Source organism: Macaca mulatta, chromosome X, assembly GCF_049350105.2.
Source record: "Macaca mulatta isolate MMU2019108-1 chromosome X, T2T-MMU8v2.0, whole genome shotgun sequence".
In the NCBI taxonomy this organism is placed as follows: Eukaryota; Metazoa; Chordata; class Mammalia; order Primates; family Cercopithecidae; genus Macaca; species Macaca mulatta.
The window spans coordinates 116,310,248-116,335,554 of record NC_133426.1 but is presented as its reverse complement, the minus strand read 5'-3'; the positions used below and the strand labels follow the sequence as shown (position 1 = coordinate 116,335,554).

Sequence of the window (25,307 nt, the reverse complement as noted above, 5' to 3'; positions counted from 1 at the left end):
CAATTTTAAGTTTCCCAGAAAGACCAATGAAGTTTTACATTTTTTTTTCTCAGCAAAAATCATGCCAACAAGAAAGGGAGCAAACAGAAGGACCAAACATATCATTGAAAAGGGGATTTCAGTTGCCTGAAAAAATTCCCAAAAACAGAATCTAAACGAGAAAAAGCCGAAAGGCCTTTAAAAATATTATAGCCTGAACATCCACTTTTAATTTAGCCAATTTCTGACTATAGTGTTCCTATAAAAAGGGTATCTTTTCAAATATATTACCAGATTTCATCCAGGACAAACAGTCAATATTACTGGCTTTTGAACTTTTTTCCCCCAAAGATGACATTCAAATGACTCACCAGAACCAAAAAGCTTTAACCAAGGATATGACCTAACCAAGGACACATGAGGCATTGCCAAATGCAAAGTATTCCTCACAAGACTCAGAACCATCCCGAAGACAGCTCAAAGAAAGGACAGTTTTGCTAGCCACAAATGGGATACAACCCACATTTGTGTCCAGCAATATTCTCTAACATCTCAGCTTCTCAGCTGACTGTCTACACACAAAAGCTGACCATCCCATGTACCCACAGATGAAGGATTAAAAGAGAAAGTTGGTAAGACAAGAACTCAAAAGAAGTTCATCGGATGGAAGAGGATCAATAACAAATGAATACCCCAAAAAGTTAAGAGTCACATAAATATCAAATCAATTTTTCAATAAATGTTTCTTTTCTTGCATTTAATCAGCAGAGACTGATTCCTTGACTGGGAATCGAACCTGGGACCTGGCAGTGAGAGCATCAAATCCCAGCCCTAGACCATAGGGTAAAGTGTTTTTTTGGGGGTGGTGGGGATGGGGAAGTAAATCCTGCATGGGCTCCAAAGCAGACAGTTTGAGCATACAAAAGATTTTAACTTTCATTTAGGATTGCCCTTTAATTTAGTCAAGAAAATTTCTAAGGCTAGGCATGACACTATTATATGTCCTTTAAAAGAAATTTGATCCTCCCATATATACAACTAAGGTAATTGTTTAGAATGAAAGATGTCTAAAAGGATCCATCTTTTGGCCACTGATGATTAGAATTTCCAATGGTATATTTATTCCAATAGTGACTCAATCCAATAAATCTCTTTATGGAAAGCCCAGGAGGAATTGCTCAGGTTTAGAATAAGTTTTTACCATATAAGCAAAGAGGGTGCTAAGAATGACAGTGAAATGGAATAGCTAGGGCTAGGAGGGGAAAGAGACATAAGACAAAGACAAATAGAGGAGTGCTCGTTTCCAGATTTGTTTCATTTTTAGAAGCTTCTAGGTTTTTTCTAATTTAGTCTTTGAATTAATTTAGCATTGTTATCTTTTACAGACACTAGTTTGGATTCCTAGAATCTTTTAGATGCCTCAAGGTACCAAATTAAAGCAGACATCCTATTTAGGCTATTTGGTCATTTCTTTTAGCCCTCCTATTTGCGGAAGAAAATGCATTGTAGAAATTCAAAAGATCACCAGGTTGGCCATTGTAATTCCAGATCACTTTCAGTTATATTTGTCCATCAAAAAAGAAATTCACAAGATGAAGCACTATAATTTTTGCACCAAAAAACCGACAGATTCCCAGAAAGGGGTGACTCAGCACCTATACTCTTAGAAGCAAAAGCCCTCATGAATACTCACCACAAGGGGAAAATTTCCTTTGTGGACACCTGGCAACGAAGAACACCCAATAAAGATATGAACCTCAAACCAAGCTGGGAGGGTCAGGGAAAAGAGGGGACTCACTAACAGAGTATGGAGCTGTCAGGGAGGTGATGGAACACAAGGAGTTCCTGCAGGTACAGTGCTCAAATCTGTGGCAGTACCAGAATGCACAGTAAGAGAGTAACATCATATCCCACTTCTGACACCATTTAACGTCAACCAAGAAGAGGCAAAAGAACCGACTGCAACACAGCAAGACAAAGCATTTATTAGGCCTTAGGAATTGCAATTTGGGAGTCACAAATTCAGCTAGAAGCCAAATTATCTGCCAGAGGGAGGAAGCAGAGTAGCAATATTTAAAAGGATGCTCAGGGTGATTACAGAAGTTGTTTTGAAATAAATATCATTGGTGGAGGTGGCTGGCTTTGTAAATGAGCCTACAGTTCATTAGTTGTCACTGTTCAGGAGTTGCAGCACTGGCAAAATTCAGCCGTTTTCCAGGATGCTGTTGTGGTGGTTTAGCCCAGTTCAAAGTTCAAGGCAAGTTCCTGTTTTGCAAGGTTGCAGGTTGTATAGGTAGTCCTTCTGAGAATGGCTTTCCAACTCCATTTTAGAGCTCTGAACCAGAGTGATACAATTTGTAGATCACATTTCACATTAGCTACCCACTTTCACACGAACTAATTCATTCCTGTGAGAGGAAGAACTGACCTCCACAGGAGGGTCTTAATCTCTTCATAAGGGATTCATTCACCCTCATGACCCCGACAGCTCCCACCAGGCCCCACCTCCTAACACACTGGAGATCAAATGTCAATATGAGTTTTGGCAGGGACACACCACATCCAAACTATTGCAAGTATATGTTATGCTAAGAATGCATTTGCCCCTCCTCCGTCCAGAAAAGCTTTTCAACATTGACTGAGAATGAAGGAACTAATGGTACCTTTGCTCCCTAATCCCTTGGTTTCTCATCTGGCTCCAGAAGGGGGTGGTGGTGGGCAAAGGTATTTTACTTTTTCCCACCACACCAATTGATAGGAAGGTCCATTATAGGAATGATGAACTCAGTGCTTGCTGCCCAGTTATGTCTGTGGGTCCCACGTACGTTTTCCTAAGGGTCACAAGCATACAGATGTAGAAGATAGAAGTGCAAAATAAACTTAGAGCTCTGCTTGACACCATATATCTAATGGAAAAAAAAAAAAAAGCTAAGATTTTTTTTAAAAAAAACTAAGATTTTATAAAAGCTTGAGGAAAACAAATATCTCTAAACCTATGTAAGTACTTGAAAATATGAGAGCATATATTTGTAACTTTGGGGTAGGGAATACTGTGTTAAGCTTTCCATGAACACCAGAAGTTATAAATAAAAAAAAAAGCCAAGCTGGAACAGATAAAAATCATAAAATAGCTGCACAGCTATATTAGGGTTCTCCAGAGAAACAGGAACAATAGGATATAGATAGATAGCTAGATAGACAGATAGATAGAGATAGATAGATAGATAGATAGATAGATAGAAATAGAGAATAGGGAATTTATTATGGGAATTGGCTCACATGATTATGGAAGCCGAGAAGTTCCACGATCTGCCATCTGCAAGCTGGAGAAACAGAAGAGATGGTGGTGTGATTCAGGCTGAATCCAAAGTCCTGAGAACCAGAAGCTCTGATGTCCAAGGGCAGGAGAAGACGGATGTTCCAGCTCAAGAAGACAGAGTGAATTTTCCCTTACTCCACTTGTTTGTTCTCTCTGGACCCTCGATGGATTGGATGATGAGGGTGAGGGTGCATCTTCTTTACTGAATCTACTGACTCAAATGCTACTATCTTCTAGAAGCACCCTCAAAGACACACCCAGGATCAATGTTTTATGAGCTATCTGGGTATCCCTTAACCTAGTCACACTGACACAGAAAATTAATCATTACAACAGACAAAAGTAAAAACAAAATAAAAAGGCAAGTGACAAAAAGAAAATATTTATAACAGGTAACAAAGCATTAATATCCACTTTCTCGCCAGGCGCGGTGGCTCAAACCTGTAATCCCAGCACTTTGGGAGGCTGAGACGGACGGATCACGAGGTCAGGAGATCGAGACCATCCTGGCTAACACGGTGAAACCCCGTCTCTACTAAAAAATACAAAAAACTAGCCGGGCGAGGTGGCGGGCGCCTGTAGTCCCAGCTACTCGGGAGGCTGAGGCAGGAGAATGGCGTAAACCCGGGAGGCGGAGCTTGCAGTGAGCTGAGATCCGGCCACTGCACTCCAGCCCAGGCGACAGAGTGAGACTCCGTCTCAAAAAAAAACCAAAAAACAAAAAAAACAAATCCACTTTCTCTAAAGGTCTCCTACAAAAATCAGTAAGAAATAAAAAAGAACTTCGGTGGAAAAACAGGCAAAGGACATGAAATGGCAGTTCACAGACGAAGCACTACAAATGGTCATCCTCACTAATGCTTAATCTTGGTCATTCATTTTTTCAACAAGTATTTAATGAGCAGCTACTACATGCCAAGCACTGTAATAGGTGCTCAGGATTCTGTCGTGAATGATATATACAAAATTCTCACCTTCTTGGAATTTACATTCTGGTGGGTTTAGACAAATAGCGAAAATTAAGATACATACTAGTGGTGAAAAGTGCATTATAACAAAATAAATAAGCAAAGTAGGGGGATAGAGGGTGCTGAAGGGTGTGCTACCTTAGCAAGGATAGGTAGAGAGGATCTCTGATTATATGACATTTGAGCAGAAAAGGACTGAAGTGTGAGGATGAGGCATGAAGGAAGATATCTGGTGGAACAGCCTTGTGAGTAGGGGTAAAGGCCAGAAATAGGTGTCTTTCCTAGAGTGGTCCACATTCAGCAAAAAGGTCAAGCAGCTGAAGTTGAGTGAGCATGAGAAAGATGAGTTCCAGAGAGTCAGCAGAGGCCAGACAGTGGGGACCTTGCAAGCCACTGAAAATACTTTACCTTTTATTTAAAATGAGATGGAAAGGCATTGGGGGTTTTTGAGCAGAGGATTGCTGTGATCTGAATCGTGTTTTTTAAAGAAACACTCTTGCTGTTATACTTGGAATAGACTGGGGTTGGGGACGGTTAGCATGGGATCAGGAAGATCATGTAGGAAGCTGGAACAATAATGCAGTCAAAAGATGATAGTGGTTTAAACCAGGGTGGTATTGGTGGAGGTAGTGAGAAGTGTCTGAATCTGTGGGTGTGACAGAAAGGGTGGAGTCCAGGATGGTTCCAGGTTTTTGGTCTGAGCAATTGGAAGAATGGAGTTGCCATTTTCAGAGACTGGATAATGCATAGGTTGAGCAGGTTTGAGAATAAGATCAGGTCAGTTTGGACATGTTAACGCTCTCCTATCTTAAATGTTATGGTTGTCCATATTTTAGTTCTACCTTTTAAAAATTCCTCCAATTTAGGATTTTGATTAAATTAAATTAGAGTTGTCAGGCATTTGAGTAGGCAGTTGATTTACAGTATAAGTTTGGAGGTCATAACTGAAGCATACATTTAGGAGTTATATTTTCTAAAAATTAAAGAAATATAAACTAAAACACAATAATGTTTTTTCATTCATGAGTTTGGCAACTTCCTAAAAATTAATAAGCACAGTGTGGGTAAATGAGCACTCATATATGTTTTGTGGGAGTATGAAATGGTAGAGCCTTTTTGGAGGGAAATTTGGTGGTTTTAATCAAGATTTAAAATGTGCTTATCCTTTAATCCAGCAATTGCACTTCTAGAACTTTATCCTCTAGGTATGTTCTCACGTGTGCAAAAATATGTGTACAAAGATGTTCAATGTCTCAGTGTATAAGAAAAAATGGAGAAAAATTGGTATATCCAATGACAGAAAATGGTTAAGTAGCTTACTGTTTAGTCAGCCTGGAGTACTAGAATTTTGTTGAAAAGACTGACCATGTGTCAAGTACCATGAGTCAGGTACTGTGTTAAGTGTTTTATGTCTTATCTCACTTAAATTAATTTTTTCTACCTTGATTTTCTTCTTTCTAGTCATGCATTCATTTATGCAACAATTTTTTGGGCACCTACTGTGTGCCAGTACTGTCTACTTAATCCATAAAAATGGACTCACTTTCCCTGAACCCAAAGTTCCTAATCTCCAATGAAAGTTATGGCCCTTGTTCCCAGATAAGTATTTGTAAAATTTCCTTGGGGGAATCACAGACCACCCTCTGGAAGTTCTAGCAGTTCTATAGACCCCAGACCAGATTCAGAATCTCTGTTCTGGAGCAATGATTCAAGGACACACAAAGACAAGAGTGGGAGGTAGGATGGGCCAGAAGGCCAGGGTATACAGAAATCTTTAGCAGGTCGGCTTCTGTTTGGAAAGTGTTGGTTAAGTGCGGATTTTGCTGCCAGGATGAGAAGATGCTAGGAAGCTGGGGTCCCTTAGTGAATAGTAATAGTGCAATGTGGGCCATATACTCCTATTACCCAGCATTCCCCTCTATCCTCTATTCCCTGCCACCATATCTCAGGCCTGGGCAGCTTAAGTGTCTCTCCATTCCATCCTCAACTCCAGCCCTTAAAAGGCCAAATGCAACTGGCTGTGACTCCAAGCCTTCTGTCCAAGTGGCTGGGAAGCCTCTCCCACAGGCTGGCTGTGGGGTTTTGCCATGAGTCCCTGTCTCCTGTTTTTTTTTTCCCTTCCCTGTGTATGTTTCCATGGTAACGGCCAAGCAGGTTAGTAGGATAGCCACCAGGCTCTCACTTTCCACTCACTCTCAATATTGATCAGTGCTTCAATTCAGCAAAAGACAGGCAACGAAAACCCATGGGTCAGTTCTTGTTCTCTAGCAGTAAGCGGATATTGAGATAGAGTTAGGAGTCAAAGAGCTTTATTGGGGGATAGTTAATATCTGTGAAAGATAAAAAAAGAGGCAGTGTTGGGCAGGAAAGCATTCAGACCTTGATGTATATCTGACACTTGTGAAGGGAAAGAAGGACAAAAGCAGAATTAGGCAGGCTGTGATGTGGCTCTGACAAAGTCTCACCCAATCCAAGAGAGAGTTGTGCAGTGAAGATGTCCCATGAGAGAAGCCCCACACTGGACTGAAATGGCCAGACTTGAGTACATTTACTGTGCTCAGTCATTGACTACAGGCTGCCCTCGAAGACCGTGGCATTGGTTCAAATATAGTGCAAATCCTGTATGTGCTATAGCTAGAAGTTCTCAGCTAACTTCCCTGCTCACAGACGAAAGGTACGTTCCTGCTTGAAGGGAGAATTGAGCAGTGTCCATAGCTGCCACAACGTCTAACTCTTTCTAACCACCAGGAAAAGGCCAGCATGGGTGTATATAAGCAGATCAGCATTAATTAATCAGCAGATCACAAGGTGACACCTTGCATTAATGTCACAAGGTGACACCTCTACGACAGGGTGTGCAACTTGGGCTAGTTCACTCTGCCCCACAAGGAGCAGGGGTGAGAGAAGCTCTCACCCGTGCTGTTGTATTTTTTCCTCCAGATATTAGCCCCAGCTTCATGTTTACCCAGTCAGGGGAATAAGGAAATAAGATGCTGCCAAGACATACAATGAGTGAACATACATATATACACTGGGTGTATGGGCAGCTAAATCTCCTTCGATTTTGGCTCTAAGCATGTACAACACAACAATTTTAGTAATCACTACCATTTGTGAACTGCCTGTACTTTTAATATCAAGTGGTTAAGAATCAAAAAGGTCTAGTTTTGAATCCTGATTCTGCCGCTTAGTGACCTTGGACAAGTGACTCTGAGCCTCGATTTCCTCTTTTGAAAAATGGTAATGATAATAGTACCTATTTCCTAAGGTTATTGTGAGGTCATCTCCCTTTTATAGATGAGCAAACAGAGGCCCTGGCAGATTAGCAACTTGCTAAAGGATCACACAGCCTGCAACTGGCAGGTCTGAATTTCACCTCCAGGTCTGACTCCAGAGCCCAACCCCATTATACCACACCACGATACTTCCTAGTTTTCTTAGGCTGCTGCTGAAGGGGCTCTGCAGGCTAATAAGAAGCAAGAGGCAGAAACAGGGTTTAGAGGTCTTCTCAGATCACTAGTGACTAGGTGAGAGAGCAGCAGTGGGATGCAAGCCATTTATTCCAGCGAACAAAAGTCAAAATGACGCAAAATTGGCGAGATATTTGGGTGGCTGTATGTTGGGCTAATGTATAGTTTCATGACAAATGATATATAGAAGTTTGCTTTCTGCAAGGTATAGTCTGAAGGGCACCAAAGGTCCCTCTGATCCTCAAATCAAACTCCTTCTGTTCCTAAAACACAAAGTATATGCCTGAAGTGCCAATGTTACCAGAAAGGGGGTCTAGATCCAGACCCCAAAAGAGGGTTATTGGATCTCGCGGAATAAAGCATTCAAGGCGAGTCCACAGAGAGAAAGCAAGTTTATTCGGAAAGTAAAAGAATAGAATGGCTATTCCATAGGCAGAGCAGCCCTGAGGGCTGTTGATTGCCCATTTTTATGGTTATTTTTAAATTTTATGCTAAACAATGGGTAGATTATTCATGCCTCCCCTTTTTAGACCATATAAGGTAACTTCCTGACATTGCCATGGAATTTGTAAACTATCATGCCGCGAGTGTAGCAGTGAGGAGGACCAGAGATCGTTCTTGTTGCCATCTTGATTTTGGTGGGTTTTGGCTGGCTTCTTTACTGCAAACTGTTTTTATCAGTAAGGTCTTTATGATCTGCATCTTGTGCTGACCTCCTATCTCATCCTGTGACTTAGAATGCTTTAACCTCCTGGGAATGCAGCCCAGCAGGTTTCAGCCTCATTTTACCCAGCCACTGCTCAAGATGGAGTTGCTCTGGTTCAAACGCTTCTGACACCAAGACTAATGAAATATTCCTTTCAGTTATGGTATTGTTCCAGATACTTCCAGGCAAAATGCAACCCCAAGATAAAAGCCTATTGCCTCCACAGTAATGAGTTAACAGATTTAGTTCGAAAGGAGAGAGTGAGGCCTGAGGAATTTGAAAAGAGGGCAGGCTATGTCTAGAGTCTACAACAGTGCGGGCCTTGGGGAACATAGCAATATAGGGCCCAAGAAGGGTGGGAGAAAGGGGCATGGAGGTAGGAAGTCTCCTAGTTCCTAGTTTTGCCACTGGCCTTCCAGGGATTTGTGAGTGTATACATATTTTTGGCTGCAGTTCTCATTTTCCTCCCAGTTATTATAAATTACCTGTCTGGGGAGGCTGTTTTTCCTAATTTCTCTCTCCTGTCTTCCTCTCCTTTTATTTTCAATTGTTTGCAAAGCAGTGTCTTCCCAACTGTCCCTACCTACCCTTCTCCCTCACCTTCTCCCAGCTAATTACTCCTTCCATCCCTTCTCCCAGGCTTGTCTTTTCTCCTCAGCAACATCCAAAGCCAATTAATTATTAGGTCTGAGATTGAGCCCAGACCATTGGGAATCCTGGATACCGCAGATGGACAGATTAGTACATTAGAAAAATCATTTCCAGAAGCTCTTCCAGAAACAACACAAAAGAGTCAGGAAAACAAAGTGCTTGTTGGTCACCTCAGGCAGCTCAGGTCTCCAAGTCAGACTGTGGTACCTGGGCTTGGTTAAGTGTTGCAGGCATCTATTGCCAATTTCCTGCCCTTGAGCAAGAGAATTGGGATGAATAATGTTACAGTCAATTTTGTTTTTCTGGTTACGGAAAGACTACTTGAAAATACATTTGTAAATTTCCTTTAGGGCCCTGAATCCTTTTTTTTTTTTTTTTTAACAGTAAAATAACCATCTCTATAGCTCTAATCTAGACTTTTTTTGCGGAGCTGGATTAACAACTATCTTGTAAAGTCAGGGGCAAGGTTTAGAATGAGTGTCTGGCTGCAGGAAACAGTCACTCTCAATTGATTTTACCCATAAAGAAAACCAGAATTTTGGGAAGGGAGGAAACCAATCATCAAGCCAAAAACTATAACCATTGTATTTGTGTAGCACGTGGCACTTAAATATTTTCGTTTGTTGCCTTTTTTGATTCTCACAACCACTTGGTGGACCAGATAGGACAAATAGTATCTCCATTCAATAGCTGAAGAGAGAGGCCCAGAGTAAGTGAATTGTGCAAAGTCACAAAACACATTAGGGGCAGAATGGCCTTAGAACACAGGTCTTCTTTGGGTCTGGGACCAGGATTACACCTTAGAGACCACCGCAGCCTTTGTCAAACAAGGGGAGTTGATATGTAGATGTTTGGGGTGTTCAAGGAGAGAGGAAAAGGAAAAAAAAACACATGAAATTTATTTAATATTTATCAAAATACAGCTTACATAATATCAGATCATGTTCAAAAGTGGTTCTGCTAGAATGCCTTCTCACTTCTTTTTTGGACACCTGAAATAGCACAGTTTCTTCCGTTTCAACTCCTTTTCATTGCCGCTCATTCTATTCCCAGACTCTGCCTAAAGACTAATGTAAACATTTGCTTTCTTAGCTCTGAACTTCTCATGCAAACCAAAGAACGGGAGGCAAACACTGCTGCCCTTCATGGCCCTCAACAAATATGAAAAATCTGAGAGAAGAAAGAAGGTTTTGGTTACTTCAAAGTCAGGGTGACATCACTGACATATGGCACTACCTATTGGAAGCCAGCCCTATACCCCTACTCAAAAGCGATAGTGAAAATATGCTTGATCTATTTTTGTGTTTTTCAAACTGATGGTACAACCCCTTAGGAAGTTGTAAAAAAATCAATCGAGCAATTTATGACCAGCATTTAAAAAAATGATAGAATGAAATAGAAAATGCAAGGACCACACCACAAGTGGTAAACATTTTATTTTGGACATTATACACACACACACACACACACACACACGCACACCCCCACATATATAGATTTATTTGTGCATCCGTATACTGGGTTGTGATATAAAATATACTTCTTACTGTGGGTCATAATGAAAATTTTGAAAGCTACCTCTCTAAAGAATACATATACCACAATCCCAGATTTATGTTGTGTCCTAAGACCTCTCCATCTGACACATTATTCCAACAATACATTTTTCTACCTTTTACTGCTTCCCTAGGAAGCCAGACTGACCTACATAGCTGACGGAGAGTTACCGAGACCTCTTTGTAAAGAAAGCTGCATTTGGCAAAAGGTAAGCATTTATTAATAGAATACAGTAGTATGGAAACAAGTGTTTTGATGAAATACTTTTATTATACAGAGCCAACCGTAAAATCAAAAAGCCAAAAATGCCTTACCATTTTCCCCTAAATACGTGTGGTTATGTTAAAGCACACATAGGGCAGGAAGGACAACACACGCTTACAACAAAGATTCGTAAATGGGAATCCCCTTCTACCAAATTTCCTGCCCAATTTCAGGCAAATAGTGAATTCATCAAAATTTCAGAAAAGAATTCACAGTACCTTCTGGGCTTTTGACTTCCTGCTCCTTTTCCAAACACTGTGCTTATCCTTGAACCATATTGGGACTATCTTTATAGATACACTATACATTACTAGGTGATTTCCAAAAAGTATGTTACCATGACTCAAATTCACTGAGAAGTCTGTGGCTCTTACAGCCATACGGGCTACTCATGAAATACAAATGGCATGGTGACAGAATTTGAGTCATGAATCATTACTTTTGTAAGCTTACAGCCTTTTACTTCCACTAACGCCTACAAATTTAGACCTAAGTAGATTCCTAGCCATTTTTATCTAGGCAAAACTCCTAAGATGCCTTTGTTTGTAAGACTCACCATTACTTTACCACCGAGAAAGGGGAAATGAGACTCAACTATGATATGGCATCAATTTAAGATCTATACCAATTGCAGGGATGTTAAAATGTGAAAAATACGTGCATCTTTGAAGAGATAAAATATGATATTTAATTTTAAGAGCTATTACTTTGTTTTAAAATTGGATATGAGCTCTTGCTGTTGCCCATGCTGGAGTGCAGTTGTGCAATCATGGCTCACTGCAGCCTTGAGCTCCTGGGCTCAAGTGATCCTCTCAACATAGCTTCCTGAGTAGCTGGGCCTATAGGCATATACCACTGTGCCCTGCTAACTTACTTTTGTAGAGACAGTGGTCTTGCTATTTTGCCCAGGCTGGTCTCCAATTCCTGGGCTCAAGTGATCCGCCCACTTCAGCCTCACAAAGTGTTAAGAATACAGGCGTGAGCCACCATGCCTGGCTGGCTATTGCTTCTTCTCATTCCCCTCCAAAAAGGTCTGTTGACATAGATATATATTTTTAATTTTTTTATTATACTTTAAATTATAGGGTACATGTGCAGAATGTGCAGGTTTGTTACATATGTATACATGTGCCATGTTGGTATGCTGCAGCCATTAACTCATCATTTACATTAGGTATTTCTCCTAATGCTATTCCTCCCCCCCCCACCCCACAACAGGCCCTGGTGTGTGATGTTCCCCACCCTGTGTCCATGTGTTCTCATTGTTCAATTCCCACCTATGAGTGAGAACATGCAGTGTTTGGTTTTTGTTCCTTGCAATAGTTTGCTCAGAATGATGGTTTCCAGCTGCATCCATGTCCCTGCAAAGGACATAAACTCATCCCTTTTTATGGCTGCATAGTATTCCATGCTGTATATGGGCCACATTTTCTTAATCCAGTCTATCATTGAGGGACATTTGGGTTGGTTCCAAGTCTTTGCTATTGTGAATAGTGTCCCAATAAACATACATGTGCACGTGTCTTCACAGCAGCATGATTTATAATCCTTTGGGTATATACCCAGTAATGGGATCACTGGGTCAAATGGTATTTCTAGTTCTAGATCCTTGAGGAATTGCCACACTGTCTTCCACAACAGTTGGACTAGTTTACACTCCCACCAACAGTGTGAAAGCATTCCTATTTCTCCACATCCTCTCCAGCACCTGTTGTTCCCTGACTTTTTAATGATCGCCATTCTAACTGGTGTGAGATGGTATCTCACTGTGGTTTTGATTTGCATTTCTCTGATGGCCAGTGATGATGAGCATCTTTTCGTGTGTCTGTTGGCTGCATAAATGTCTTCTTTTGAGAAGTGTCTGTTCATATCCTTTACCCACTTTTTGATGGGGTTGATTTTTTCTTGTAAATTTAAGTTCTTTGTAGATTTTGGATATTAGCTCTTTGTCAGATGGGTAGATTGCAAAAATTTTCTCCCATTCTGTAGGTTGCCTGTTCACTCTGATGGTAGTTTCTTTTGCTGTGCAGAAGCTCTTTAGTTTAATTAGATCTCATTTGTCTATTTTGGCTTTTGTTGCCACTGCTTTTGGTGTTTTAGACATGAAGTCCTTGCCCATGCCTATGTCCTGAATGGTATTGCCTAGGTTTTCTTCTAGGGTTTTTATGGTTTTAGTTCTAACATTTAAGCCTTTAATCCATCTTGTATTAATTTTTGTATAAGGTGTAAGGAAGGGATCCAGTTTCAGCTTTCTACATATGGCTAGCCAGTTTTCCCAGCACCATTTATTGAATAGGGAATCCTTTCCCCATTTCTTGTTTTTGTCAGGTTTCTCAAAGATCAGATGGTTGTAGATGTGTGGTATTATTTCTGAGGGCTCTGTTCTGTTCTATTGGTCTACATGTCTGTTTTGGTACCAGTACCATGCTGTTTTGGTTATTGTAGCCTTGTAATATAGTTTGAAGTCAGGTAGCATGATGCCTCCAGCTTTGTTCTTTTGGCTTAGGATTGTCTTGGCAATGCGGGCTCTTTTTTGGTTCCATATGAACTTAAGTAGTTTTTTCCAATTCTGTGAAGAAAGTCATTGGTAGCTTGATGGGGATGGCATTGAATCTATAAATTACCTTGGGTAGTATGGCCATTTTCATGATATTGATTCTTCCTATCCATGAGCATGGAATATTCTTCCATTTGTTTGTGTCCTCTTTTATTTCATTGAGCAGTGGTTTGTAGTTCTCTTTGAATTAATTCCCTCCCACAGGGGTTTCTTTTTTATCAGTCTTGCTAGCGGTCTATTTTATTGATCTGTTAAAAAAAATCAGCTCCTGGATTCACTGATTTTTTGAAGGTTTTTTTTGTGTCTCTATCTCCTTCAGTTCTACTCTGATCTTAGTTATTTCTTGCCTTCTGCTAGCTTTTGAATGTGTTTGCTCTTGCTTCTCTAGTTCTTTTAATTGTGATGTTAGGATGTCGATTTTAGATCTTTCCTAGTTTCTCTCGTGGGCATTTAGTGCTGTAAATTTCCCTCTACACACTGCTTTAAATGTGTCTCAGAGATTCTGGTATGTTGTGTCTTTGTTCTCATTGGTTTCAAAGAACACTTTTATTTCTGCCTTCATTTTGTTATTTACCCAGTAGTGTTGACACATTTTTAATGTAGAATTAAAGTTAATGAACCATTTTTTCTGGAAATCAACTGTATTTTGGTTTCACTGCCTACTGAATATAGTATTTTAGCTGGTTTCTCAAGGTTAAGATTTCCAACTTCTCGCCAATAACCTACAGGTATCTCAAACAAGTGATGATCTCAGGAATGTGAATAATTGGCAGGAAAATGGGAAAGATATGGCAGGTTACAGAAAGAACAAAAGGAAGATCCAAGTTGTTAACCACTGTTGTCAACACACTACTGTAATTTTTTTCTAAATTTGAAAAACCTTATATTGTAAAGAAACAAGTAATCATTCTGAAACCTAAGAACAAAAATCAAAAGACCTTAAAACAAGCTTGAGAAAATCTGTCACAAGGCAAAATTTTATTTTTTCAAGTTACAAAAATAAGAGCATGTCAAAAATACAGTCTAGTCCTTATAAGAGTAGTTCCAGCCATTTAAAAGTTATACAGAGTTTGGAAAAAGCAATTTATATACAAGTCTTAAAACACACAACAATCGTGAACAATACGCACCGTTCAATGTAGTTATTGCTAGTTATATGCAGCTTTTACTTGACATTATTCTCCATAAGGGAAAGGACAGCATTTGGGCATTCTGATTGTTGCTGCTAAAGCTGTGGTTTTGGAAAATCAATCCAAAATAAGAATAAGCTCACTATGAGTAGAATAAAATGTGTAAGTTTCGATCAGTACCACAAGGAAGCATGGTTTAAATTTGAGTTCCATACAATTCTACATAATTCTATTTTGTTACTATAACAGAAACACAGTGTATAGTTTTGGGCAAGAGTAAATGAATTACTGGTTTTATAATTAAGTGAAAAGAAACAGTTTTTGGTTGCCATGTAGAAACAAAGCTGGCATATCTAGCTTATAAACATTAAAAAATGGAAAAGATATTTAATGTTTAAGCAAAAGCGAATCTAGGTTTTTTACCTTTAGAAATTGAGAGGTAAAGTTAAGCATTTTGTTCTTTTGAGGATTATCATGAAGATTTGCTATTCTCCATTTTCTTTTTAAAAAGACAATGAGTTAGCCACATAGCAGAAACATATTTTAAAACAGATCTATTTGCTCAATGTCATATGGAAGAACAAATCACAAAATTAAATAATTCTACCTTTAAATAACTAAAGATAATGCAGTTGACAGTACAAAGCACCGGGAAAAAATCACTTATTTGGGGGATGTGTCATACATAAGAAACTTTGGGCCTAAAGTTCACATGGAAGACTTAAAATTTAAGGGTGTCACCAGAAGATAACAATGGCTTTGACTCCAACTCTCATGTTAGATTCTGTTAAAAGGTTAGGTTTATTGCTGTTATTTTACCCCAGTAAGTTCTTGAATAAATGGAGATATACATTGATGATAAGTATGAGGTGAAGTGAAAAGATCTAAAAATATTAGTCTTAGAACAAAAATGACACTCATGATCATTTGGCAAGGATACTTATTAACTTAGTGATTTAAATCCTAAAAATAAGCTACAGTTTTAGGAGGTAGAAAACAAGTACCAACAGTTTACCATTTGGCCACCCTCCTTACTTTTGGCTTCAGCCTTGGATTTCTATTTCTCATTCCCTATTCTCCTGTTAAAGCTATTAGTTGTACTACCACTCATTACCTAAATGTATAGACCTGAAGCTGCCAAGAAAAATCTTTTTAGGAAGCTTTGTTTTTAAGCCACAAAATGCACCCAATACTCAGGTATCAACTGAGAATGTTTTGCACCTCTCTAGTTGATTAATTTACTTCATAAGAAAACATGTCAAAATAAAAAAATCACTTAAAATGAAAAAAGACTACTGAACATCTCTATATGCAATTCCACTATGTCAGAGAGTTATGTAAACCTAAATCTGTACTATTTTCACTGAACTGATTTGAAAAAGTCATATATTAAAATGGCATTACCAGTGTTAACTGAAAACAGGCAATGTGTTTTACTACAAAATTAACCTAATAACCAAAAAACTTCACTTCTTCCCAGAGCATTATATTGTGGTGACATCCCATAGATAATATTATAAAAGGATTTTATTTTTGCAATAGGCTGGGTTCACAGTGAGTATGTTAGTACCAAGATCGTGTGCTTAATATTACTGTAAGAATGTCATTATTGGAATGTATATAAGGCATGTAAAAAAATAGCTTTAAAGCTCTTAGAGGTCAATGCTCCAAACTGGCAGCTGCTAGAAAAGGTGCTGATAGGAATAGAAAATATTAAAGAAATTTAGTTTCAGCACATATTATTAGTGCTTCTACAATCAAAATAATTCACATAAATTTCAGTTGCTGGAACTAATGGACCAAATGAGAATGGACTTTTGCCCCTTTAACTACTAGACCAATCTTGAAAACGGAAGCAATCACTTGCAATCTTCCACACAGTATTGTTGGGAGTGGACTGAGCAGTCAGCAGGAAGTTCTGGTTGAAGTAATGTTGTTTGTTTCCATCAAACTTCACAGTTCCACTGGTCACAACAAGAACTGTAGTTTGGGACTGAGTTGCTTGCTCTTTACCCACATTAAAAAAAGAGAACAGGTCATTTTCTATCTCTAAATAAGCAGATTTTTAGGCTTAAAATACACTGTTTATGGACTAATGCTTAAAAATGTTTTCATAAACTTTCTGTCCCTTGAGCATAATCTTAAGCATGCATACCCAAATCCAGAAAACTAAATACTCATTCAAAGATATTAAAATTATTTTCAGTCCAGAAAACTTTGGGATACTCTAGTTTTAAAATGAGGGGGGCTTATATCTAGCATAGGACCATTTCCTTCATATATATATATATAAATATTTCAGAATTAATATTTCAGTTTTCTAACAGAGCTTATTCATGTTTTGCTTCTTACACTATTGTTCTTTTCAGAAATTATAAAGGAAAAAAAAAATCACCCTAAACTACAATTTAAGGCACTTAGGACCCCACCTAGAGGTAATATTCAACTGTATCCATCTACCTGGAATCAAATTGTCTTGTCAAAAGTCATCCTTTCACATAACAGAGTAAATTTCTGTGAAATATTAATAGATTGTAAGATACTGAAACACATTAATCAGAGATACAGTATAATTGTACTCTGGAGACATTTCAGGGTCTAGCAGGCAACTATTTCGAGAAATCAGATAATCTTTCCCCTCTATTTACAAAAGTCACATTTAATCTCAATTTTACATACAACTTTTAATAAGCCAAAATCACACAATCCATCAAAACCTAGTAGTGGAAAGAATCTGAAGGAAGACCAAAGTTTGACTGGACAGTTAAATTTTTCATAATATTTAACTTGCTCAAATAAGTAAATAGTTCTACCACTGAAAGTTTCTCGCTGCTTTTGGTGTAAAAGCTCAGTGCTTACTAAAGGAAAACAAAGGAAGCATCTTGAAAGATCATGATCTTACCATGAACTGGTTGGCAATCTAACATATTGACCTGGAACTCACTAGAAGGCAATGTGTCAAAAAAATTATTTAGGGCATCCAGCCCTGAAACAACATTTCCATTCCATATTAAGGTGGCCTTGTCCAGATACAGCCTGGTTAGTGCCTAAAAAGAAAGACAAATTTTAAAAAGGGAAATAATTCTGCTTCTAGATAAAAATTTTATAGAAATGGATTAAAATATTACAGATTGTATATAAACAATTTTTGTAGTTCTACCTTCATCTCCACTCCACTTGCTCCATCTCCACTGGAAACCAATGTGAACAAAACGTCTGTCTTATAATCTTGGCCTTAAATAAATATCATCTTACTCTTTATAAACTAGGCAGTAAAATATATTTTTTCACATTTCACTTTAGACACAATAAAACCTTGCACCCAATTAAGTTCTGCTTTCTGTATTAAAATGAATTAAATGGTCACAAATTCCAAGCATATGCAGCTCCAAGCCAGTTTTAGTGTGTCTTCCTTTTGTAATTATGAGAATTAACAAAGTTTTTGATCAAGCCCTACCTGTAACCTTTAATGCTAGTGGCTATATATATGAAACATTTAATATTTGCATGTGTTAGAAAGAATTAGTTCATTACTTCCACTTTTTAGAGAAGAGGTCTGTGTTTTCTTAAAATTTATTCTGTTTTTTAAAAACCTTGAGACAGGGTCCCGCTCTATTGCCTCAGGCTGGTCTCAAACTCTTGGGGTCAAGAAATCCTCTTGCCTCAGTCTCCCAAGTAGCTGGGGTTACAGGCATGTCACACCATGCTCGGCTATAGTACTACTCTATTAGTGTACTTAGTTCAAAAGAATCATGAGTACTTGCTAAAGCAGAGACTTTGATAAGTCAAATAAGTTAAGGCCCGAATGAGGCAGAAATTCAACAGTTAAAACTCTGGGGTCACAAGACACACTATCAGCTTATAATTCTATAATGTAATTTGGGTTAAAAGGCCGGGCGGGCACAGTGGCTCGCGCCTGTAATCCCAGCACTTTGGGAGGCTGAGGTCCGTGGATCACGAGGTAAGGAGTTCAAGACCAGCCTGGTCAAGATGGTGAAACCCCATCTCCACTAAAACTACAAAAATTAGCCGGGCACGGTCGCAGATGCCTGTAATCCCAGCTACTCGGGAGGCTGGGGCAGGAGAATCGTTTGAACCTGGGCGGCAGAGGTTGCAGCAAGCCAAGATCGTGCCACTGCACTCCAGCCTGGGCGACAGAGTGAGACTCCATCTCAAAAAAAAAAAAAAAAAGTCAACACATACCTTGACACTGGTAATAAACTATGTTGTCTTTTTTTTTCTACTTTATTTTTTGAAAGCAATAAGGTACAATACACATTCAAGGCAAGGCACAGTAAACATCCATTGTCACATCCCTTTTCCCTGACATCAAATATCAGTACAAGAAACTTCTTTTATCTCTTGCCTTAAAAAATAGGTTTTTACCTGACAAAAACAAGCAATGGGGAAAGGATTCCCTATTTAATAAATGGTGTTGGGAAAACTGGCTAGCCATATGCAGAAAACTGAAACTGGACCCCATCCTTACACTTTATACAAAGATTAACTCAAGATGGATTAAACACTTAGAAGACGTAACACCCAAACCATAAAACTCTACAAGAAAACCTAGGCAATATCATTCAGGACATAGGCATGGGCAAAGAGTTCATGACTGAAACACCAAAAGTAATGGCAACAAAAGCCAAAATAGACAAATGGGATCTAATTAAACTAAAGAGCTTCCGCACAGCAAAATAAACTATCATCAGAGTGAACAGGCAACCTACAGAATGGGAGAAAAATTTTGCAATCTATCCATTTGACAAAGGTCTAATATTCAGAATCTACAGGAACTTAAATAAATTTACAAGAAAAAACCCCATCAAAAAGTGGGTGAAGGATGTGAACAGACACTGTTCAAAAGAAGACATTTATGTGGCCAACAAGCATGAAAAAAGCGCCTCATCACTTGTCATTAGAGAAATGCAAATCGAAACCACAATGAGATACCATCTCAGGCCAATTAGAATGGTGATCATTAAAAATTCAGGAAACAACAGGTGCTGAAGAGGATGTGGAGAAATAGAAATGCTTTTACACTGTTGGTGAGAGTGTAAATTAGTTCAACCATTGTGGAAGACAGTGTGGCAATTCCTCAAGGATCTAGAACCAGAAATACCATTTGACCCAGCAATCCCACTTCTGGGTATATACCCAAAGGATTATAAATCATTCTACTATAAAGACACATGCACACATACGTTTATTTCAGCACTATTCACAATAGCAAAGACTTGGAACCAACCCAAATGCCCATCAATGTTAGACTGGATAAAGAAAATGTGGCACATGTACAGCATGGACTACTATACAGCCATAAAAAAAGGGATGAGTTCATGTCCTTTGCAGGGACATGGATAAAGCTGGAAACCATCATTCTCAGCAAACTAACACAGAGACAGAAAACCAAACACCACATGTTTTCACTCATAAGTGGGAGTTGAACAATGAGAACACATGGACACAGGGAGGGAAGTATCACACACACCCGGGCCTGTCAGGGGGTGGGGGGCTAGGGGAGGGATAGCATTAGGAGAAATACCTAATGTAGATGACGGGTTGATGGGTGCAGCAAACCACCATGGCACCTGTATACCTATGTAACAAATCTGCACGTTCTGCACATGTATCCCAGAACTTAAAGTATATATATATATATATATATATATATATATATATATATATATATAAAATCCCATGTTTAATAAATGGGTTTTATACAAAAAATAGGTTTTTAGAGATAGGGTATTAACTTTTGCAGCTGCAGGATAGAAGTAGTTCTCCAAAGCACAGTTCTATGCTGGTAAGAGACCTAGGCAAGACTCACTTGACTACATACTGACATAATTACTTAAAAGATACGGTGCAGGGATAAGTTGCAATGAAAAAGCTGATGAAATCTCGATCTGCTGAGGACTTAATATTATCCATGCTACATGCATACTTTTTGTGGGTGTAAGCTATACTTCTGAACCATAATCAGAAATTACCTATAAATATATGAAATAAAAGGGGCGAATCAGGAAATATTCCCAGTAATGACCGACCCCTCCATTAGCACTAATACTACCTTAACCATATTGGTTAACTGATGGAACTAAGAAAAGAAACATATTTAAGTGAATATATGCTGGGCCCAATGTTAAGTGCGGTATTTTAATTAATTCATACTTATCAACCTGAAAAGAAAATGAGGTTGAGGGAAAATGACAGCTTGCTCCAGGTTAAAAAACTAGGTAAAGGTAAACCTGGGATATGATTCCAGAGCCCATGTTCCCATGAATGCCATACCAATCCTTCCCTGAGCAATTTGCTTTTAAAGGGTAAGTCCACAGTTACCACTTATGCAAGGCAGATGAAACGCTGGCTCCAGACACGACCTGGTATTTAATAACAAGTAGTAGTCTAAAAACAGTAGTAGAGTCTATAACACTCACCCGTCTTCTTTTATCCATTGTCTCATAGTAAATATTGACAAACTCCTCAGCAGCTCTACATGCCTGATCTACATAAGTTTTAAAATCCTACAAGAAAAATTCCAGAAGTATAGATTACCAACCGTTTCAACCCCTCACAAACACAAAACCACTGACAGAAGCTGATGATTTATTTCAACCACCATGTAGTTCTATATATAGTCCACATTCTTTCATATAAATTCAGACATTTTAAAGGCTGGACTCTAAAGTTTGCAATTTTAAAATTTTTCACTAACTTTAAGTGCATGTCTTTAGGACATAATCTTCTCAATGAATCTGAGTCTTTTTCAGTCTCTACATATAAATTTATAATCTTTTCTTGGCAACTAAGTACTTTAGACTTTCAATATTTTACAAACATTCACGGCAATGAAAATGACACCACCTGACCCTTAGAAAAGGAGAGCGAGCGGCGAAAACTGCCACTGAATAAGCTAGGCAAGTGTTTTCTCTTTTCCAAGTGAGATGTTAGGGCCAAACTCCAAAGTTGTTGAACGGAACACACACACACACACACACACACACCCCCCAATGTAGTTCAACTACTTGAAAAACTGGCAGCTCCACTTAGGAAACTTTCCCACATTACGTGAACTTTCACTGCTGTTTGCATAAGAACCGTGAAACCGAAGAAAGCAACGCTGTTGGCGTTCGTGCCGGAGAATTAAGGAATACCTTCCTTCTCATTCATTTACGGGGCCCAGTCTATTACAGAATTAAGAACAATGAATCGCCAGTTTGTCAGGTAACTGAAAGTGATTTTTAGAGAGGAAGATAATCGAGAAAAAGAGAATGCAAGCCATAAACAACAAACCCCAAACCCCCGCCTCTCGCTATTTCGCAGCTCAGGGTCCTTTCCGGGACCAGAAAGCGACAGCAAAACAGGCGGGGTTGGGGCCGGCAAGGCGGGCAGCAAAACGTGGGCCCCGCCCCGCAGTACAGAGAGCCGGGCCGTGATTCGTCACCTATCCACGTGAGCAGCAACCAGACCGCCCCGGAGTCCCTCCAATCAGCCACTGGAGTCCGGCGCCCAGCAGACCTGCCACAGCCCAAGCACTCACCACAGACATGGCCATCGGGGAGCCTGCAGCAGCGTGTTCCGGCAGTGGCGGCGTCACTACCTCCTCACGTGTCCGGCCCCCACAGCTGCGGAATGATCAATACTTATGAAGAGAGCGAAACCCGCCAAACGCACAGAATTTTCCACCCTCCCATTCTCTCCCGGAAGTAGCTCGGTCCGTCGTTAAAAGCACACCGATGTTCCAACCTTAAGTTCCACCGCCCTTCAGTTCCTGCAGATCCCTCCCATCCGCCTTATCTACTTGTTTGATACTTACTTAGTTTAAAATTTAAAAACCACTTCGCTTTTGTAAACATGATACTCAAAAGGAAAGTCCCTTAGTTTTCTACCGACAAGCCTGGGGACAAGCAAAAATGAAAGTGTTCAATTACAGGGACTTTTTTTGCCCCAGGAGGCGGAGCCAAAGTCCTCTGGAGACCAATTCGAAATGCGAGACCTCCTATTCCGTAGCCTATAGGATAAATGGGCGGAGCTTGGGGAAAGGCGTGCATGAATAGTGAACAATTTAGCATTCTGGAACATTCTGGAAGGATCACCCTCACTGAATTACTATGTTTTGGCAGTATGCCTAAAATTACTGTTTCATTTTAACCTAGCCATATTCAACAGGAAAAGTTCATCTAGTTTCCCCATTCTGGCATTTTACAATGTCTTGCAGACACCAACAAAAATTAAGTTCACAGTGCCATTCACCACCTTTTAAGGGCTATTTATTCTGCAAAGTATTCTAACAATAACTAAAATGTGAAGCGCTGACTGTATGTAAGGTGCTTTTCTAATCAGTTTTACATATATCCACTTATTATAACAATGCTGAGGTAATTGCTATTATTTTATAATCTTCATTTTACAGCTAAGATGGAGTGAATCTGCCTACGGTAACAGACTAGTTGAGATTCAAACTCAAGCAATATAACTATCACGGCAATCTGGCTTTGCTCCCCAACACCCCTTAAAAACCTCTCATCCCAAAGCCGCCAACGACTTCTGATTTAAATGGCAAATTAATTAGATGTTGTAGTTTTACCTTGAGTGGCTGGTGTGTGGTCCCTCATAATAGTGACTTCTTCTTTGGTGTCTTTCTCTGTCTCCCTGAGACCAGTGGCTTCTGCACTTTCTCATACTTTTAACCTTTCTCTTTATCTGGCTCTTTTCCTTTTAAGGTAGTGCTAACGGAAGCTGCTTCTCGGCCACTCCGCTTCCGTTTTCCGCTAACCTAACCTCTGACTGGCGTCACTTCCGGTGCATCCCCCCTTTTAAAGCCTCCCTTCTTCAGGGTGATGTAAATTGCTACCCGTATGCTAATGAATCTTAACAACCTATCCCAAGCCCGCACCGCTTATCTGAGGTCCAGTTACACATATGAATTTTGCTAAACATGAACACGAGTGCACTATAGGCTTCTTAAACTTGTACGTGCAAAATTTAAACTCATTATTTCCTCTGCACTTCCAAACTTTTGTATTCTCCCAGTCGCCTATCTTGAATTCTCGGAATCTTTATTTTTTTGGTTCCCTCTCCTCCTTATCATGATTCATTCAATAAATATTTATCAAGTAGTCACTGTGTGCCAAGGATTGTGCAAGGCTCTGTATATATAGTGGAGAATAAAATGGACATGTTTCGTATTCTTATGAGGCTCAAAGTGTAATGAGAGTGCTAGACAATAAACATAACATCAATGAGTTACAAAGAAATACTGAGTAACTTGCTTAGTTCTGACCATTCCCTATAGCAATCCTTCTACCCTTCTCCCTCTTCCCTTTCTTTTTATTTCTTTTTTTTTTTTTTTTTTTTTTTTTGAGACGGAGTCTGGCTCTGTGGCTCAGGCTGGAGTGCCGTGGCATGAAGTTGGCTCACTGCCAACCTCCGCCGCCTGGGTTCGAGCAATTCTCTTGCCTCAGCCTCCCGAGTAGAGTAGCTGGGACTACAGGCACGAGCCACCAGGTCCGGCTAACTCTTTTCCTTTTTCTCCCTCTCTCTTTTTGGCTCTCTCCCTCCCTTTCTCCCCCACACTTCTCTCACTTTCCCCGTCTCGTTCTCTCCTCCCTCTCTCCCCCCGAACTTCTCTCCCTTTCCCCTTCTCATTCCGCCTCTCATTCTCTCCTCCCACACAAACTTTGATAACTCTATTGCCTATTTTCTTCCAAACTCTCATAATCTTTAAATACCTACCTTGGTCTGATCTGAATTTATTTTCCCAGGCTATTCTCCCAAATTCACCAACACTGGCAAAGTTAACTACTACTGGTTGCCAAGAATGACTGATGTTTACTGCTTTATTGGTGATTGTTTTTCTTGATTGAGAGATTGTGTTTTATATGATTTCATTCAATCCTCAAGACCCCCAGAAAGGCAGACATTATTATCTAGATTTTTTAAAATTTAAACTTAAGTTTAAAGAAGTTAAGTAAATTGGTTAAGATGATACAGCTAGTGGGCCTGGGATTTCCCCCCCAAACTTTCAAATCCCAAAGTCTGCTTTTAGACACTTGGCTATTCATGCATTTACTTATATATTCTTCTTTTGGAAGGTTCCCTCCATTTCTACCTGTCCTTCAGGGACCAATGTAGCAGGACGAGCCGCAGACAAAACTCCTCAGACACCGGATTAAAGAAGGAAGAGGTTTTTTTATTTGGCCGGGAGCATCGGCAGACTCGCGTCTTAAGAGCCGAGCTCCCGGACAGGTGCGATCTTCCCTATGAAGCCTTCCCTTGTTTCATGTCCCCTGAACCCCAACTGTTGTGACCTCTTTAATGGCTGTGAGGGTGGCTATTGGTGTGGAAATAGTGTTGAAAAATATGGGAGGGTTGAAGTACTGGAAAGGCACAGTTGAGTTAGAGGTGGAGGGGGTCCCAGTTTTGCACTGAATTTTTGCACGGAATTTTGTGCTACAAAGTGGAAATTGCTACATTGTGCTACAAAGATAGGAGACTGGGTAAACTGATAATATAGAAACCAATGATGGGCTCTGGTTGTCAGAGCAGTGAATTTAAAGATATGAAAACTATGTTGCGTGGAGGGGGAGGGAAATGGAAACAAAGTGAATAAGACACGGAGCTGCTCTTCACTAGATAACTGCAAATGTATAAAACTTGGGAAGAATGACTAGGAAGGATGTGAAAGGGCTTTTCTGGGAACA

General features: G+C 39.6%; 1 protein-coding gene across 3 annotated transcripts; it reads right to left on the bottom strand.

The window, feature by feature from the left end:
* Positions 1–14,421: 14,421 nt before the first annotated feature.
* Positions 14,422–23,312, bottom strand: NXT2 (nuclear transport factor 2 like export factor 2). Of its 3 annotated transcripts, none has more exons than XM_015127975.3 (5): positions 22,421–22,564; positions 22,145–22,229; positions 21,042–21,128; positions 17,504–17,648; positions 14,422–16,608 (listed from the first exon to the last, which is right to left on the bottom strand). In XM_015127975.3, exons 2-5 carry the CDS (start codon positions 22,157–22,159, stop codon positions 16,427–16,429), a joined length of 429 nt encoding a protein of 142 aa, XP_014983461.1. In that variant the 5' UTR covers positions 22,160–22,229; positions 22,421–22,564; the 3' UTR covers positions 14,422–16,426.
* Positions 23,313–25,307: the final 1,995 nt, after the last annotated feature.